The 18,660-nt window shown below is 42.4% G+C and overlaps 1 protein-coding gene across 2 annotated transcripts; it reads left to right on the top strand.

The window, feature by feature from the left end:
• The first annotated feature begins 10,056 nt into the window (after positions 1 to 10,056).
• On the top strand, positions 10,057 to 18,620 carry PDCL (phosducin like). 2 transcript variants are annotated; one of them, XM_019970778.2, is made up of 4 exons: positions 10,057 to 10,268; positions 11,971 to 12,147; positions 15,943 to 16,124; positions 16,263 to 18,620. In XM_019970778.2, exons 2-4 carry the CDS (start codon positions 11,976 to 11,978, stop codon positions 16,812 to 16,814), a joined length of 906 nt encoding a protein of 301 aa, XP_019826337.1. In that variant the 5' UTR covers positions 10,057 to 10,268; positions 11,971 to 11,975; the 3' UTR covers positions 16,815 to 18,620. The 2 variants fall into 2 exon arrangements, with proteins under 2 accessions (XP_019826337.1, XP_019826336.1); XM_019970777.2 differs by having other exon boundaries at positions 10,059 to 10,232.
• Positions 18,621 to 18,660: the final 40 nt, after the last annotated feature.

Genomic DNA, 18,660 nt, shown 5'->3' with positions numbered 1-18,660 from the left:
ACACAACATTATTTCATAGTTTCCGTAGGTCAGGAGTCTGCACGTAACTTAGAGAAGCACCGTGCTCTGGATCTCTCTCACAACCTCGGTGTTGCAGTCTAGGTCTTAACTGGCTCTGTAGTCACCTTACGACTCTCCTGATCAAGGGTCTGCTTCCAAGCTCCCTCCGCTTATTGTTGGTAGGGTTCAGTTCCTCCTGAATGTTGGAATGATGCCTCAGCTTTTCACTGGCTGAAGCTTGGCCCTCAGTTTTCTGCCTCTTGAGCCTCTCTGTAGGGGAGATGACAATCAAATGGTAGCTTGGCTCAGCAGACCAAAAGAGCCCGGAATAAGTAGGAGGTGGGGCCAGGTGGCATGAGCTATAAAGAAGTCACAATTTTTTTTTTTTGATAGGTAAGAAGTGGATTTATTTAGAGAGAAACACACTCCACAGATGATGTGGGCCATCTCAGAAGGGCAAGAGGCCTCAAAATAAGGCATGGTTAGTTTTTATGGGCTGTGTAATTTCATAGGCTAATAATAGGAGCATTATTCCAACTATTTTGGAAGGAGCAGTGAGGTCACAATCTTTCATAACCTAATCTTGGAAGCTTATTTAACATATGCAGAGTACATTATGCAAAATGCCAGGCTGGATGAAGCACAAGCTGGAATCAAATTGCCGGGAGAAACAGCAATAACCTCAGATATGCAGATGACACCATCCTTATGGCAGAAAGCGAAGAACTAAAGAGCCTCTTAATGAAAGTGAAAGAGGAAAGTGAAAAAGTTGCCTTAAAAACTCAACATTCAAAAAACTAAGATCATGGCATCTGGTCCCATCACTTCATGGGAAATAGATGGGGAAACAACAGAAAACAGTGAGTGACTATTTTCTTGGGCTCCAAAATCACTGCAGATGGTGACTGCAGCTGTGAAATTAAAAGACACTTGCTCCTTGGAAGAAAAGCTATGACCAACCTAGATAGCATATTAAAAAGCAGAGATATTAAAGATCTGTTTGTGAAAGCTATGGTTTTTCCAGTAGTCATGTATGGCTGTGAGAGTTGGACTATAAAGAAAGCTGAGTGCTAAAGAATTGATCTTTTGAACTCTGTGGTGTTGGGGAAGACTTGTGAGAGTCTCTTGGACTGCAAGGAGATCAACCCAGGCCATCCTAAAGGAAATCAGTCCTGAATGTTCATTGGAAGGACTGATGCTGAAGCTGAAGTTCCAATACTTGGGCCACCTGATGCGAAGACCTGACTCCTTAGAAAAGACCTTGATGCTGGGAAAGATTGAAGTCAGGACGAGAAGGGGACGACAGAAGATGAGATGGTTGTACGGCATCACTGACGATGGACGTGAGTTTGAGCAAGCTCTGGGAGTTGGTGATGGACAGGGAAGCCTGGTGTGCTGCAGTCCGTGGGGTCGCAAGGACTCAACTGAATTGAACTGAACTGAATCTTGGAAGCAACATCCCATCAGTTTTGTCATTATTCCTTAGAAACAAATCACTAGGTCCAGACCACACTCAGGAACTGATATAGCTCCCAAAGACCCATACCTCCTGGTAATCATATTCTGGTGTGATCCCCTCACCTCTGTGTGCACCAGACCTGGTGACTCCTCTACTCCCATTGGGAGGTAAAAACCATAGGGGGCTGTATGATACAAAAGAATTATTACAATCTAGTCCGTGAGTGAGTATAATATTAACGAAAATTCCATATGGTACACTATGGCTTAGGGAGAGTAAGGAAGGACAAACTTGTCCTCCTAGTTTAATCTTACTTAGGTTTTCCAAATAGATTTTTAAAAAATGTTTATTCATGTATTTGGTTGCACTAGCTCTTAGTTGTGACACATGGTATCTTCAGTCTTCGGGGTGGCATGCAAACTCTTAGTTCCAGCATGTGGGATCTGGTTCCCTGGCCAGGGATTAGTCCCAGGTCCCCTGCATTGGGAGCATGGAGTCTTAGCCACTGGACCACCAGGGAAGTCCCAGGTTTTTTTTTGTTTGTTTGTTTGTTTTTAAGAATAAAATGGTGAGCATGTATTGGCGGAAAAAATGAAAGGAAGGACAAACTTGGAAAGGGGATCTCTTATGGAGACTGGGGGCCAGACCTCACTGGAGACCGTGAAGTTCAGCCCGCTGGGCAGAAGAGAAGTTTGCTGGTTTGCCCAGCCTGGGATTGGTTACTGGCAAGCAAAAAGCAATGTTCTGGACTGCAAGTGAGCCTGCAGAGGAAAACTGGTGCCAGTGCAGACAGGAAGCCTTTGGCTGCCAATGCAGGCAGGAGCCCTTCAGGGCACTGACTTCCCTGTTGAGACGGCTGCAGGCTCTCTTAGTGCCAGACCAGAGGGAGGTTGCAGGATAACCACATGTGCTGGGCCCATGTCTAGGGAAGAACTCCACTGGATGTCCTTAGGGCCGTACCACTGACCACAGCCCCTCCTCCTCCAGTGCCCACTACTGAGTAGTTCATTGTGCTCACTGCAAAGGAGAGATGCATAAAGGAATTCTGTCCATTCTTAAAAAGCCAAGAAGAGTGAATTGAGAGCTAGGAGACAGATTATTTACTGCTACAGGAACCATTTTAGAAGCTGCCTGCCGTAGCTGTGTTATCTACTGAACAAATGAAATTCATTATGAAAAGCTTCCCACAGAGGAAACTTCAGGCTCCCAGTGGTTTCCCAGGTGAATTCTATTAAACATTTAAGGATAAAATAATGTCAGTTTCACAGAAGCTCTTTCAGAAAATGGAGAGAACTTCCTAACTAGTTTCATTAGATCAGTAAAACCCTGGCATCAAAACCTGACAATAACTTAACAAAAAATTACAGCTCAATATCCCTTGTGAACACAGATGCAAAAATCCTTAAGATCTTAGCAAATCCAGATATTTATGTATGTTAATTATAATCCATCATGTCCAAATAGGGTTTATCTCAGGAATGTAAGACTAGTTTAACATTTGAAAATCAATCAGTGTAATCCACCATGTGAATCAGAACACAGGTTTTATCTATTACTGCATGTGTGCTCAGTCGTGTCTGACTCTTGAAACCCCATGGACTGTAGCCCACCAGGCTCCTCCATCCCTGGGATTCTCCAGGCAGGAAAATTGTAGCGGGTTGCCATTTCCTCCTCTAAAGGATCTTCCTCACCCAGGGATGGAACCCACATATCTTGCATCTGCTGCACTGGCAGGCATATTCTGTACCACTATACTACCTGGGAAGCCCAGTATCTGTTATTACATACTCTCAAAATCTAATGAAGCTCTGTCCTGACTGGCTTATAAAGATTAAAAATGTATATGTAAATAAGAGAAACCCAAATATTTCTAAAAAAGAGAAAGTATTCTGTTTCTTACATTTTAAATATTTGGACTATTTAAAGAAAAATATTGCTACTAAAATATTGTTGTCAAAGCTATGAAAGCAAAGAGGTTTTCTCAGATGCTCTAACCAAAACCTTAAAAAGAAATTTAATTGCTTCTTAAAGACAATCTAACATCTAAAGCAAATTTCAATTTATAAAATTAAAGCATACACTAAAGATACCACTTTTAAAACTTAAAAAAAGTATCTATTATAAGGAAGTAGCCCTCACTGGTTTTACATTCATTAATACAAAAATTAAAAGTTGTTTAGTCTAATTTGTAAATAAGAAAGACATATTCAATTGCCACAAATTGGCCCCATACTGACAGAGGAAGGTAAAGAGAAAGGTTATTTGAAATAATTCTCACACTGGTTGATGTTATCCAAAACTATTAATATTTCTCGACCTTTAATACTTTTATAACAAAAATAATCCAAACAACAGGGACAAATTTGTTCTAAATTTACAAAAATATTGGTTGAAAAACTTTATCTGGGAAACTCAGTAGAGGACCAAGTCTTGTTTTATCTCCAGTTGATTATAATCTGGAAAAATGGTAAGCCTGGGAACCCAGCCTCGAGGCATTGAAGTATTTCAGTTACTTCAAAACTTTAAATATGTTTAATAATAGTTGGCAAATCTGGTTGGATCAAGATTTTTCCCTTGATAAAAGGCAAATGCTTTAACAGCTCATGGGTTTTGTTTTTCCCACCAGGAAAAACCTTCAGTACTCTCTATGAATAAACAAAAACCTTACATTACAGGTAAAATACTTCAAAAACTATAAATTACACATGGTACTCTCATTAAAAGGAAATGTCACTCTCCACATCACCCCTGAATACTGGTAAGATAAACTGAGTGGTCCTGGGGAATACTGTTCACTGACTCGGGTACACAGTCATATTCCTGATGGATGCAAACGACATTCCCAGCAAGCATACAAGTGGATAACCCCTCTATAATACACAAGAGAACAAAAGAGATCAATGAAAATCAGTATTAAAATTGTACACTTACATTTATACTTAAACATTTTATTAGTTTTCTCACTTTTTTACCTTTTGTTGATTCCTGTTTTCTGTCCGCTCAACTCTTTAAGCTGTCTAATTTACTTTTTGCAAAAAATTACAATGATAGCTATTCTTTCTGGCTTTTAATTATGTTATCTAACTTTCAAAATCCTCTAAAATATTACCAACCTAAGTATGTCTCCATACTTAACTGGCTTTCAGTCCCCCTAAGGAGAACTTTTCAGGGTGGACCCCTCAGCCTCTTGGTATGGTATTCAAGTTCTTGTATAATCCCTTCCCCTTGAGTGTGGGCTGGATTCACTGGCTCACTTCAAATGAAAATAATACAACTGAAGTGATGGGTGTAATTTTGAAGGTTAGGTTATAAAAGACTCATTTCTATCTTGGTCTTGGATTCTCTCTCTGTTCCTCTCTCTCTCAGTCTTGGATTCTCTGTCCCTCTCTCTCTCTCTCATCTTGTTATCTTAGATAATAACAAGGGCATTTAGGAACCCAACCCAGGTGGAAAAGAACAGAAGTCTGCCAGCAACCATGGAAATCAGCTTGAAAGTGGATCTCTATTGCCCCAACAGCCCCACTTGAGAATAAGACCTCAGTCCCAGCCAACAGTTTGACTGCTACATTATAAGACATCTTGAGCCAGAGGCACCAAGCTAAGCCATGCCCAGAGCCCTGACTCACGTACACTAGGAGATATGAATACTGTTCTGTTTTCTCAATGTTGGGGTAATTTGTTCTACAGCAATAGATAACTACGCCAAAGCCTTTGACTGTGTGAATCACAATAAACTGGAAAATTCTCAAAGAGATGGGAATACCTGACCACCTGACCTGCCTCTTGAGAAACCTGTATGCAGGTCAGGAAGCAACAGTTACAACTGGAAATGGAACAACAGACTGGTTCCAAATAGGAAAAGGAGTACGTCAAGGCTGTATATTGTCACCCTGCTTATTTAATTTCTATGCAGAGTACATCATGAGAAATGTGGGGCTGGAAGAAGCACAAGCTGGGATCAAGATTGCCGGGAGAAATATCAATAACCTCAGATATGCAGATGACACCACCCTTATGGCAGAAAGTGAAGAACTAAAGAGCCCCTTGATAAAAGTGAAAGAGGAGAGTGAAAAGTTGGCTTAAAGGTCAACATTCAGAAAACTAAGATCATGGCATCTGGTCCCATCACTTCGTGGCAAATAGATGGGGAAACAGTGTCAGACTTTATTTTTAGGGGCTCCAAAATCACTGCAGATGGTGACTGCAGCCATGAAATTAAAAGACGCTTACTCCTTGGAAGGAAAGTTATGACCAACCTAGATAGCATATTCAAAAGCAGAGACATTACTTTGCCAACAAAAGTCCATCTAGTCAAGGCTATGGTTTTTCCAGCAGTAATGTATGGATGTGAGAGTTGGACTACAAAGAAAGCTGAGCGCTGAAGAATTTATGCTTTTCAACTGTCGTGTTGGAGAAGACTCTTGAGAGTCCCTTGGACTGCAAGGAGATCCAACCAGTCTATTCTAAAGGAGATCAGTCCTGGGTGTTCATTGGATTGACTGATGTTGAAGCTGAAACTCCAATACTTTGGCCACCTGATATGAAGAGCTGACTCATTTGAAAAGACCCTGATACTGGGAAAGATTGAGGGTAGCAGGAGAAGGGGACGACAGAGGAGGAGATGGTTGGATGGCATCACCAACTGAATGGACATGAGTTTGGGTGAACTCTGGGAGTTGGTGATGGACAGGGAGGCCTGGCGTGCTGCGGTTCATGGGGTCACAAAGAGTCGAACACAACTGAGTGACTGAACTGAACTGAATAGATAACTAAGGCAGTTACACTACACTTATTCACATTTCTTGGAACCTTAAGGAAACCCAAGGGATATTTTTAAAAAAGGAATAAAATATGGGATTCATAATACAAACTATGGCCCTATTATTTTCTCATACATTTAGATAGGAATTGTTGCATGGTTTTAAAGCTTAGACCAATTAAATTCAGGCAATAATTAATACTTACCAGCACATCCTCAGGACTAAAATTCTCATAAATGAAAATGCATGCTTACAACATCAAAATATGACCTGTATTTTGAATATATTTTTCTGGAAAATCCTGACATGAGAAGTTGAGAGAATTTTGATGAGGAAATTGGCTCAGCCAAGTAGAGGTGCTTACAATAGACAGAGACAACCTGTTCCCTGTACTTCACAGTTTTCTGAAGAATCTATAAATAGCTAACATTGTTTTCCTTGATGCCTTGAGCCAGCCAGCTCTACGGCAGGCTGCCTAGACTGACTGCTTTGCAAAATGCTAGCTTGTCAGTCGGAGAAGGCGATGGCACCCCACTCCAGTACTCTTGCCTGGAAAATCCCATGGATGGAGGAGCCTGGTAGGCTGCAGTCCATGGGGTCGCTAGAGTCGGACACGACTAAGTGACTTTACTTTCACTTTTCACTTTCATGCATTGGAGAAGGAAATGGCAACCCACTCCAGTGTTCTTGCCTGGAGAATCCCAGGGAAGGGGGAGCCTGGTGGGCTGCCGTCTATGGGGTCGCACAGAGTCGGACACGACTGAAGTGACTTAGCAGCAGCAGCAGCAGCAGCTTGTCAGTTTCCCTCTAGAAAAGCAGACAAGACTCATGGTTTCCAGACACCCCGCATCTCCCTGCTCTCTTTTATAAATCCTCTCTTTTAAAAGCCCTGTTGACAAGCACCTATTGATTCTCTTTCATATGAGTAAATCTGTTTGCATATAATTAACTTCTTCCATATCATTCTTTGACAGGGGTATACATAGAAGGAATCTACGAAAAGGTGTCAAAAGGTTGAACCTGGGACATTCCCTTATTTAGAGATCAGAAGCAAAGCAGTTAATGAAGGTATCAATGAAGTTGGAAAAACTAGGAGAAGGTATCCTTCAGAAAACCAAGAGAAGAAAGCCAGCATACTGGAGTAGCTAGCCTATCCTTTCTCCAGGGAATCTTCCTGACCCAGGAATCAAACCAGGATCTCCTGCATTGCAGGTAGATCCTTTACCAACTGAGCTATTAGGGAAGCCCACTCTTCATGAAACCAAGAGAAGAAAGCGTTTCTCTTGAAATAACTGTCAAATGTTGCTGAGTGGTTCTATCTAGGATTTTGTAACTTGAAAGTCACCAGTTACCCCCACAGGTGTGGTTTCAGTGGACTGGGGGCAACAAAAGCCTAACTGAAGTAGGATGAGGAGAGAATGAGGGATCTATTGGTTCTGGCTGTAAAGGAGATCAGAGAAGTGAAATGTGGTTGGCGAGGCATGGTGAAGGAGGAAAGTGAGGTTGACTGGCAAAAAAATATTAAGTTTTGGAACATAATAGATAATACTTTCAGATGATTAAAAATTACAAATAAAACATTATATATAAAAAGTCTCTCTCCCACTCCTGATTCCCATTTGAATTATTTCTTGTATATTCTTCAATGCTTTACTTCCTGCACACATAAGAAAATGGTATTATTTGTCTGTATTTTCATTGCAAAAGGCAAGAAACTAATACATACATAATGTCCTCTATGTTCCCTCCTTTTTTTTTTTAAGTAAACAATACATACATGCAACTATATTGATAGGATAAACCTTCCGGAGTGGGATTGCATATGCTAAAGGCACACTGATAGATATTTCTCAGTTGCCATCCGAAAGAGCTGTATCAACTACACTCCTATCAGCCATGTATTCCCCACAGTCTCATTGAGTGCTATCAAACTTTTTTGATTTTTAACAATCTGAACAGTGGAAAATGGTATCTGAGAGGATTTTCTTTTAGAGATGAAAACTAGAAAAACAGAAAGAAAGCCTGAATACACAGGGGAGAGAGGGCAAGAACCTGCAGAAGATTCCTTTTCTATGCTGGAGGAGCAGAATTCACTGCACTGGTGATTCATTTCATAGACCCAGATGCAGGGGGTTGTTGGTACATTTTGAGGGTACAAGTCTCTACTGATTGCTTCTGTTTCTCACTTGAAATAAGAATCAAGGTCATAAGGTAATAAGCCAGGACAGGGGAAGAGTGTCGAAGATGTGAAAGACCAGGTGTGAACTGCTTTGCTTAGAGGGTAGGGGAATAGTCTGCCCAGGGCAACTAGGATTGTTCAGCAGCTCTGAAGGCTCCCTCAAGACTTGAAGCCTTAAACTGAAAGTGAATTTTGAAGGAAAAGGAGCCTCCGTGCATGAAGAAGACCACTGCTTCAGGGAGATGTGAGAGGAAATAAAAAAAAAAAGGTAAAGCATTTATCTGGTGGTGGTTTAGTTACTAAGTCGTGTCTGACTCTTGCAACCCCATGGACTGTAGCCCATCAGGCTCCTCTGTCCATGGGATTTGCCAGGCAAGAATATTGGAGTGGATTGCCATTTCTTTCTCTAGGGGATCTTCCCAACCCAGGAATCAAACTTGGGTCTCCTGCATTGAAGGCAGATTTTTTACTGACTGAGCTATGAAGGAAGCCCAAGCATTTATCTAGTATTTAACAAATATTTTGGCGGACTCTCCTATATAGAGACTATTGCTGGGTGCTGGCTTGTCACTTACTTTAAAATTTTTATTATTTTTGGCCACCAAACAAAGTGTGGGATCTTAGTTAACTGACCAGAGAAGGAACCAGGGGTCCCCTGCATTGGGAATGCAGAGTCTTAATCACTGAACCACCAGGGAAGTTCCTGGCTTGTCACTTAGAGCAGATCACAAGCATATTTAAGTTGGCTGTTCACAAAATCTGATTACGGTAAGATTATTCACTCTGCAAACAAAAATACAAAAAGTTACCATAGGATCTCTTTATATGAACTTTTCCTAAATTTGGGGATGGGCGTTTTGACTCTTGATAGCCTGGACAAACAGCTTCTCAGAAAAACATGCGCATATACAAATTTGCAGACAAATGCAGGTGGGTTAGAATCACAAATAAAGAATCTCAAATTTTAGGGAAATAAAACTTACCTATATTTTAAACAGTGTACTGTTTTAGTATATTTTGAATGATTCAATTTACACAAAGCTTTCTAGGAGCTACTTCATGTTGTGTATTCGGTGCCTGAATAAGGGCTCAGAATCTGAAATCATTTTACGTTTCCAAAAAGTTCAAAAAATAGTATAGAGTTCCCCTATACTCTTCTCCCAGAATTCCCTTAAGTTTACATCTTACAAAACTGTAGCTCAATTATCAGAACTATTGATAACAATACTATTGTTTCTTGATACACTTTATTCAAATTTCATCAACTGTCTCATTCAAGTCCTTTTTCTGTTCCGGAATCCAATACAGGATTTCACTTTGCGTTTAGTTGTCTCGGACTTGACTTTCTTCTTTTAATCCAAAGTGGCTGTGTGTTCTTGGGCAAAATTAATGTCCAAGCCTTTCTTCTGTCTTACTAGACGTGATGTGATTAACAATCAATAACAATACATGTAGAATGTTTTCGGACAGGTCAAAGACAACGAAATTGTTCTTATTGCTCAAAGCTGGGCATATCTAGCGTGGCCATTCGTTCAAATTAAAACAAAAGTAAAGCAAATAGAAGAGTATTACTTTTGTCGAGAAGTTTGTCCTAAAGTAGGACCCGTAGCTTTCCGCTAGGCCGGCCAGGATGCGCTTCCTCTAATTGGGCAGCGTGTGTCCGCGCTGACGCAGAAAGGCTGCCCTATTGGTCCGCGCAGTCGGGACTCAGGCGGCTTTTCTCCTAGTGCTCAAGGTGCCGAGCCACTTCTCTTCCTCCAGCCGAGCGTTACCCTTCTTCCCGAAGTGCCAGCCTGAAGGATTGGATTGAACGAGGCCGGGGAACTGCACTAAGGTCAGCCGGGAAGAAGCGGCAGGGATAGGGTATGAGGTGAGAGGTGGCAGAGTACAGGTGGTCGGCAAGCCAGGACGAGATGGCCCGGTTGGCGCGGCCCCCGGACCCACAGGGTTTTTGCGGCTTCCCGGCTCCCTCCGCTGGCCCCACCTCCCTCGGGATCCCCCAAGGTTCCGCGCCTCTTTGCCTCCCTTCTGCGGGCCCCGCCCTCGACTACTTCCCCCGAAAGGCCCCGCCTCCTCCGCGAGCCCTCCCGCGGCCCCCGCCCTCGGCCCCCCTTCCTTTAAAGACCCCGCCTTCTCCGGGAGACCTCCCGCGGGCCCCGCCTTCGGCCCCTCCCCTTAAAGGCCCCGCCTGCTCCCCATCCCCTTGCAGCCGCCTACCTAAGGCACCGCCCTCACCGTGTACGCATCCCTGCCGAGTCTCTTATCTTTTCACCTTGCACCACCAGGGCCCCTCTGCCTCTTTAAGTTAGGTTTGGTTCCATTTCTCTCACCGCCCCCCGATCCCGGCTTTGTTCCTGCATCTTTTTTTTTCAGCCCTGCCACTCTGCACCCCCTCGCCCCCGCTTCGTCTGGCTGCCCGGGTCCCTGGATATCCCCACAGATCCGGGCTGTCTCTGTGAACCTGGCAAATTGTGCAGAGGCCTCGTGCTGGGCATTGGCGATCTCTTGTTTTCAAGACCTCCCTGCCCGGTGGGAGAAGTCACTTTGTTACGGAGTCTTAACAGGGGCGTGGATGCCTGTAATCTAGGAAGCACGATATTGCAATGTTCAAAGGAAGGCATGCTGGAGTTACAGCCCCTTCTGGAGAGATCCTCAGGCAGACTTGTGAGGGACTAAGCTGTACTTTTCTCCCCAGATGTCCCAGGCTTCTTCTGATGCAGAAGCTTGGCTCTCACCACCCTAAGTCGTGTGCAACTCTTGCGATCCTATAGACTGGCGCTCCAGGCTCCTTTGTCCATGGGATTTCCCAGGCAGGAATACTGGAATGGGTTGCCATTTCCTTCTCCAGGGGATCTTCCTGACCCAGCGATCGAACAGGTGTCTTCTGCGTTGCAGGTGGTCTCTTTGCCGACCAAGCCACATTAGGAAACTTAAAACACCGGGGAATTATTAAACCTTGTCATGGGCCCCTCTTTTAACCAAAGTTGGTAGGGCTTTCTAGCCCTCACTGGGACGTGGAAGGCAAGAGATGAATGAGTGATGGGCTTAGACAAGCAATGTCTCAGCATCCCACTCTTGGTGCTGCTTTTTGGATTTTTTCCTGAGAATTCTTATCCAGTTTTTCAATTACCAGCAGTCTTGCTTGGTAGGTAAACCAAAAAGTATGTGTAGATAAAAATCCTAAGTCACTCTGTAGACTGCTCCAAGCCACCATCCTACTTCAGGGTATACTGTGTGTACACTGGGTATACTGTTCAGAAGGCAGTGACCCACCCCTTGAGTCTGTCTGAGTGAGGAACCCCCGGGATCTGAGCCCAGCTCAACTGTTTGCTATAAACTTTCAGCAGTGAAACTTTCCTCATCTGAGCCTCAGTTTTACCTTCTACAAAAAGAGCATGATAAGCCCTGTCACAGGATCATTGTGTGGATTTGCTGAGATCCTGCTTATGAAAACAGTCACTTTTAGGGTGTTATAAATAGTAGGATCTGAGCGCAGGTGAGCCCCAACTCTTCAGATTCATGTCTGTCTGATTCAAGCCAGTTAACAGCCTGCTGTTGTCGCCTTCTCCCAGGCACGATGACGACCCTGGATGATAAGTTGCTGGGAGAGAAGCTGCAGTACTATTACAGCAGCAGTGAGGAGGAGGACAGCGACCACGAGGACAAGGACAGAGGCAGAGGTGCCCTGGCTGGCAGTTCCATGCCCGCAGATGCGGACTTGGCAGGTGAAGGCATCTCAGTTAACACAGGTACTGGAAATCCTGGGCTCTGGGAATAGGTTTAAAAAATGTCCATTAAATATGTATCAGAAGTCTCATGATCATTAAAAATGTATCAGAAGTCTCATGATCACTTCTCTGTAATTCCAGTCACACATCTAGAGACAACCCAGTGTTACCATTTCACGGTGCTTCTAGCCATTGCACTGCGCAATACTAACATGTATGCATGGCAGTGTGCTGATGATTCAAATAGCCCGATCTGTGTTTTGAGTCTGGCTTCTCAAATGAATAGGTGTTTGATATCCCATAAATCATGGGTATGAGTATATTGGTAGTATAAATTCCTAGCTATGGGATATTTACATTTCTACATTTTGTTATTTCCAAATTGCTGTCAGTTGAGCTGGTACTGGTTTGTAGTTTAAGCAGGAGTGTGACAGTTCCCATATACATGACATTCTGCTGTGTTACCAAACTTTTTTGATACCGTAATGCCATCCTGATAGATGGCAAATGGCACTTCACTGTAGTTTTAATTTTTATCTTTTTAGAAGGGACAAGTCTTTTTTAAAAAATTTTATTTATTTTTAATTGGAGGGTAATTGCTTTACAATATTATGTTGCTTTCTGCCATACATCAACATGAATCAACCATAGGTATACATATGTCCTCTCCCTCTTGAACCTCTATTCCACTCCTCTAGGTTGGGAGTGACGAGTCTTTTTTTCTAATTTTAAAGGATATGTTCATGTCCTTTGCTCATTTTCAAAATTGGGTACTTGGTCTTTTTCTTCTTAGGAAGCTATATATTAAGGAAATTAATCTGTGGTTTGAGTTGCAAATATTTCTATTTTATTGTTTTTCTCTTGGTTTTTGTTCTTTTTGTGGCAGAAAGTGTTTTTTTTTTTTTTAATTGTTATGTGCTTGAAAGCATTATTTTATAGTTTCTTAGTTTTATTTCTTATGTAAAAGGCCTTTTTCCACTACAGGATTATTAAAAGACTCCCATGCCTTTTAAAAAAAGTATTTTTATGATTTTGTTTGTTTGTTTGTTTGTTTGTTTAACACTTAACTGTTGATTTATTTGGAATTCATTTTGTTAAGTGGTAGGACTCCAACTTAATTTTTTTCATATTGCTACCCAGTTATTTCAATATCACTTACTGAATAAGCCATCTTTTCTCCATTGCTTTTGTTTTGTTTTGTTTTGTTTGTTTGTTTTTATTTTTATTGGGCTCTAGGGGATGGGATGGAGAATACCTTTGTAAGTTATGCCCCACTAGGAAGATGTCCATTCTAACTGACTGGGATAGCTTTCAGAGCTTTTTCTTTTTCTTGGAGCCGCTGCTCTTGCTGGCAGCAGCCTCTTCAGGTCCACTGCTGAGTGGCTCCTCCTTGGAAGACAATTTCTGCTTTTTCTAGGGGACCCTCTTGTTTTCTGACTCATCAGGGTCAGTAACTGGTTCCTCTTTGGGAAAAGATTTCTTCCTCTTGGGAGGACTTCCAGTACCAGCTGTCTCTTCAAGATCACCACTAACTAGCTCTTCCTGGGAAAAAGATTTCTTTTTCTTGGGTTTGGAAAAAGAGACAGATGGGTCTTCCATTTCATTCTCCCGAAGAGCCTCCTGGGGCTTTTGCTTTTTCTTCTTTTTGGGTCTTTCACTTGTCTCCTCACACTCCTCCGGGGCACTGCTATTTTCTAAAGAAGCCAGGGAAATTGCAGCCAGCCTTTTCTTTTCCTTCTTCAAGTGTTTCTTCTCCTGTTTCTTGAGCTTCCTAGTAATCGTGGCAGCCACTTCCTCTGCCTGAACCATTGCGTCCTTCATGACATCCAGATTCTTTCAGGGAATCTCTCCAATCTCATAGAAGGACAGCCACTCCTCAACTTGTTCTCGAAGCTTCTCCCCCAAAACACTGGTGGGCACCTCAGAGAAGCAATCAATTCGTGAGGCAATACTGCATTTGTTTGCCAGGTATCAGGAGATGCGACCTTGTTCTTGGCAGCTGCTTGGCCAGTGAAGGTAGAGTGGAAAATGAGTCTGTATTTTGGGGTGTTACCCCTTGTCTTCAAGGCTCTGGAAACTTGGTCCCTTTGCTGGGCCCAGGGAATCACTCAGACACCAGGAATGGCCATTTCTCCATTGTTTGAAGTGCCAGTTCCATCTTTTACTGAATTTCTGCTTGTATTTGCGTCTTTGGCTGTACTTGGTAGTCTCTCCCACTGATTTGTCTTTTAATATCACAGTGTTTTTTTCTGTTTTAATGACTTACCTGTTTATAGCTGCACTGGGTCTTCGTCGTTTCGCGGGGGCTTCTGGTTGCGGTGCTTGGGCTTCTCGTCGCAGTGGTTTCTCTGGTTGTGGAGCACAGGCTGTAGGGCCCGTGGGCTTCAGTACTTGTGGCACACGGGCTTAGTTGCTCTACAGACCATGGAATCCTCCCGGACCAGGGATTGAACCTCTGTTCCCTGCTTTGGCAGGCGGATTCTTCACCACTGGGCCACCCGGGAAGTCCTCCCACACTGCTTTAATTATTCCGTTATAACATGCTTTAGTATCTGGTAAGCCTGGTCCCCATACAGAACTCTTCTATGTCATTATTTTCTTAACTCCCGCTTTCTTATTTTTCCAAAGGAGCATGCATACGTGTGTAATCACATATTTTCATCAGAAATGCATTAAATATATGGATGTATTTAGGGATAATTATGCCCTTGTGATGTTGTGTTTTCCTGGTCAGGAATATGGTATTGCTTTTCCATTTATTCAGGTCCTTCTTAGTGTTTCTTGGCAACATTTTAAAGTTTTCTTCATACAGATATTTATATATTTTTTCTAGTGACGACAAATGAACCTTGACCTCCCAGTCTCATGTCTTGTGATGACAAAGGTTTATTTCTCAGTCATGTTACTTGCTACCCGTATCGATCACCAGCTTGCTTCTGCTTCATATGTCCTGTCATTCCAGGAACAAGGCTGAAGGAGCAGCCCCTTTGGGGACACACTGTTCTCCTGACCAAGTGTAGAGAAAGAGAGGGCTGTTGGAGACATATAACAGCTCGTTAAGTTTTTGCTCAGAATTTAGTGGCCACAGTAAGTCACATGGCCAAACCCTGCATCAGTGGGCTGGGGATACATGTTTTCATCCCAGAGGTGGTATTACAAGTCACTTGGTAAGGGGCAGGGCTATATAGCATGGGGGCCGGGAGGTTTGGGGTTAGTTTGAATAACAGGACAACCTGCCACAATCTTGTTATAAAAAATCAGATAATAAGGAAGTGTGGAAAGAAAAAAGTAAAAGTTCTCTCTCACCAGTCTCCTTACTTCCTGGACATATCCACTGTTAACAGTTTACCTATTTTTCTGGCCCTTTTTCTACATGCAAATATAGAGGTCATACAAATATACATGCACATATACAAATATATGTAAATATTTATACATGAACATATAGTTCTTTTTCTAAAAATTGAAGGATCATACCATGGTATTGTTCTGCATTTTACCTTTTCTTTTTTGACCTAGTATGTTTAGACACTTTTCATGGAAGGGAACCTATAGCTACCTTATTGTTTCTAAGAGTTGCTTTATTTTCCTTTGAGTAGATGAGTCTGAATTCATTTCACTCATCTCCTAACATTGGGTCTTAGTGTAGCCCTTTAATTCTCGCACACCGTCCTGCCATGGATGTGCCTGTGTGTGGACCACGCTGCCCTGTGTGAGTATCCCTGTGCCGTTGATGGAGCCAGCTCTGGACAGATGTGCACTGGCCCCTAATCCCTTGGTCATCTTTGGTCACCTCCACATTCACCCCCAACTCAGGTCCAAAAGGCGTGATCAATGACTGGCGCCGCTTTAAACAGCTGGAGACAGAGCAGCGGGAGGAGCAGTGCCGGGAGATGGAGAGGCTGATCAAGAAGCTGTCCCTGAGCTGCAGGTCCCATCTGGACGAGGAGGAGGAGCAGCGGAAGCAGAAGGACCTCCAGGAGAAGATCAGCGGGAAGGTAATCAGGAGCACCCAGGCCTCGCTCGGAAGCTGCCCCCGATCGCCAGCATTATTAGCATGGCGCCTCACACGTCTTGTGTAACCTGTGTCGCTGTCGGGTTTACATCTCTTACGCTCACTGCTGGTCCCCCCGCAGATGACTCTGAAGGACTTGGCGGTGATGAACGAGGACCAGGATGATGAGGAGTTCCTGCAGCAGTACCGGAAGCAGAGGATGGAAGAGATGCGGCAGCAGCTCTACCAGGGGCCCCAGTTTAAGCAGGTTTTTGAGATCCCCAGTGGAGAAGGATTCCTGGACATGATTGACAAGGAGCAGAGGAGCACCCTCATCATGGTCCACATTTATGAGGACGGCATCCCAGGGACCGAAGCCATGAACGGTTGCATGCTCTGCCTGGCAGCAGAGTACCCGGCCGTCAAGTTCTGCCGGGTGAGGAGCTCAGTGATCGGGGCCAGCAGCCGCTTCACCAGGAATGCCCTCCCTGCCCTGCTCATCTACAAGGGGGGCGAACTGATTGGCAACTTTGTCCGAGTCACTGACCAGCTGGGGGAAGATTTCTTTGCTGTGGACCTTGAGGCTTTCCTCCAGGAGTTTGGATTGCTCCCGGAAAAGGAAGTGTTGTTGCGAACCTCTGTGCGTAACTCTGCCACCTGCCACAGTGAGGACAGTGATTTGGAAATTGATTGACCATCTGGGCCGGTGGCATAGACCCCTCATGGTTTGGGCTGGAAGACACATGTCCGCGTGTTTATTTTCATTCTTTTGTGTGATCTTCCGGCTTTTCCCCCTGTTCTTCATAGTTTCTTTTATGATATGTCAGGTCAAGAAATTCTCTGATCAAATCAGCGTGCTGAATCACCTTGTGGTTAGCCATGAAGTGACTTAACGTTGTATAAACAGGAAGCCAGGCTTTTGAACTGTTTACTTAAGATCCTCTAGCGTGACATCTCTGTTATTGTTTCTAGTCAATATTTACATAGCATCCTAAAGACAGTGTCCTGGAAATTGTCTTCAGATGGTCTCAGAGGTCTCTGCCAGGTCCGGGAGTATAATCCTATAGTTAGTGTGTTATTTGCAACATAAATACTACATTTCCTTCATCAATGATCATATTATATTCACGTGTAATCAGACTCATCGCCATAGAAGGCAGTTAAATTTTTTAACCCCGAGACCCTGTTCTCCCTAGGGTCTTGTTTAAAGGTTCTGGACCACATATGTTTGCCCCATCAACAGGGGTGACCTTTGCTGCTGGAGTCGATGTCCTGCTCAAGTGTTGTTAAGTCTACAGTAGGAGGAAGGATGGAGACGAACTTCCCTTTTGATGCTGGAAGACCAGCTTGATTTAAAAATTAGAGCTCGGATGGAGCTGGGAAGCCTTTTTAAAGAAAGATCTTTGAGTAAGATACCCCTGCTCACCTTTTCTCTTTTTCTCTTTTATTTAACAAGGTAAAATTTTTTTTGTTGTTTAATGTAGCTTTTGTTAATTTATTTTAATATTGGAAAAGTAACCAATATTCAAGAAAGGAAAATTTACCAAAATACAGAAGCAAAAAAAAAAAAAAAGAAAATTAGAATAATCTCTAATCTTACTACCTAGGATAAAACACTATTAATATTTTGGGATATTTCCTTCCAAAGTGTTTTCTTTGTATAAACAGACATTTCGTGTGCTTGTTGTTAAAAAAACAGTGGGATCATTCTGAACATACTGTTTTATAGTATGGTCAGTTAATATATCAAATGTTTTTCTGTGTTACTGAATACTCTTTTACAACATTTTAAAGTTGCTGTTTATTCCTTTGTATAGATGTGCTGTGATTTGCTTGGTGGTTGTCTCTTAAAAACAACCTTTTAAGAGGTAGTTCCTCTTTAAAAAGGAAAGCAGCAAAGATTTTTTTTTATTCAAAAAGTAATTGATGTTCATTATAGAAAATGTAACAATAATTATTAAACTAAAAAGAGATTTAAAAAGCCTTGTAATTCCACCAACCAAAAATAATCCCTGTTATCATTTTACAGGTATCTTTCTGGTCTTCTTTCTTTATGTTTATGATAATGATTGTCTTTTGAGTTTTTTTCCTCTTATTTTTTTACTTTGAACTATGTACATTGTAGGGTCAGGAAAAATATAATCAGTAGTTAAATGCTAGCTTTAAAGTTCAGTTTTGCTTTTCCTGGCTTTTTAGGAATCAACTAACTGTAATGGGGTCTTGACAGTATCACTTGCAGTTAACCAGAAAAAGAAACTGCATGTCTGTTTGTTTTTTTTTAATTAAAAAAAGCTTACTGTAGAAAGTATTTGGGAAGTATAGAAATTAGAAACAGAGACAGCTGTTGTCAGTGTTCTTGTTTATTTCCTTCCAGCTTTTTCAATATTTTTAATAACATTGAGAGCTTATTGAATTTAGTTCAGTGTTTTGTTTAACTTAATATTGTATCATAAATGATGCTTTGACGTGTTAAATTTTAAATAAATAATTTTTAATGGCCTCATAATATTTCATCATTTGGATAGACCAAACTTTATTTA

Source organism: Bos indicus, chromosome 11, assembly GCF_029378745.1.
Source record: "Bos indicus isolate NIAB-ARS_2022 breed Sahiwal x Tharparkar chromosome 11, NIAB-ARS_B.indTharparkar_mat_pri_1.0, whole genome shotgun sequence".
In the NCBI taxonomy this organism is placed as follows: Eukaryota; Metazoa; Chordata; class Mammalia; order Artiodactyla; family Bovidae; genus Bos; species Bos indicus.
Note: the sequence above shows the minus strand (reverse complement) of the source record. Positions and strands in the feature narration are given on the sequence as shown.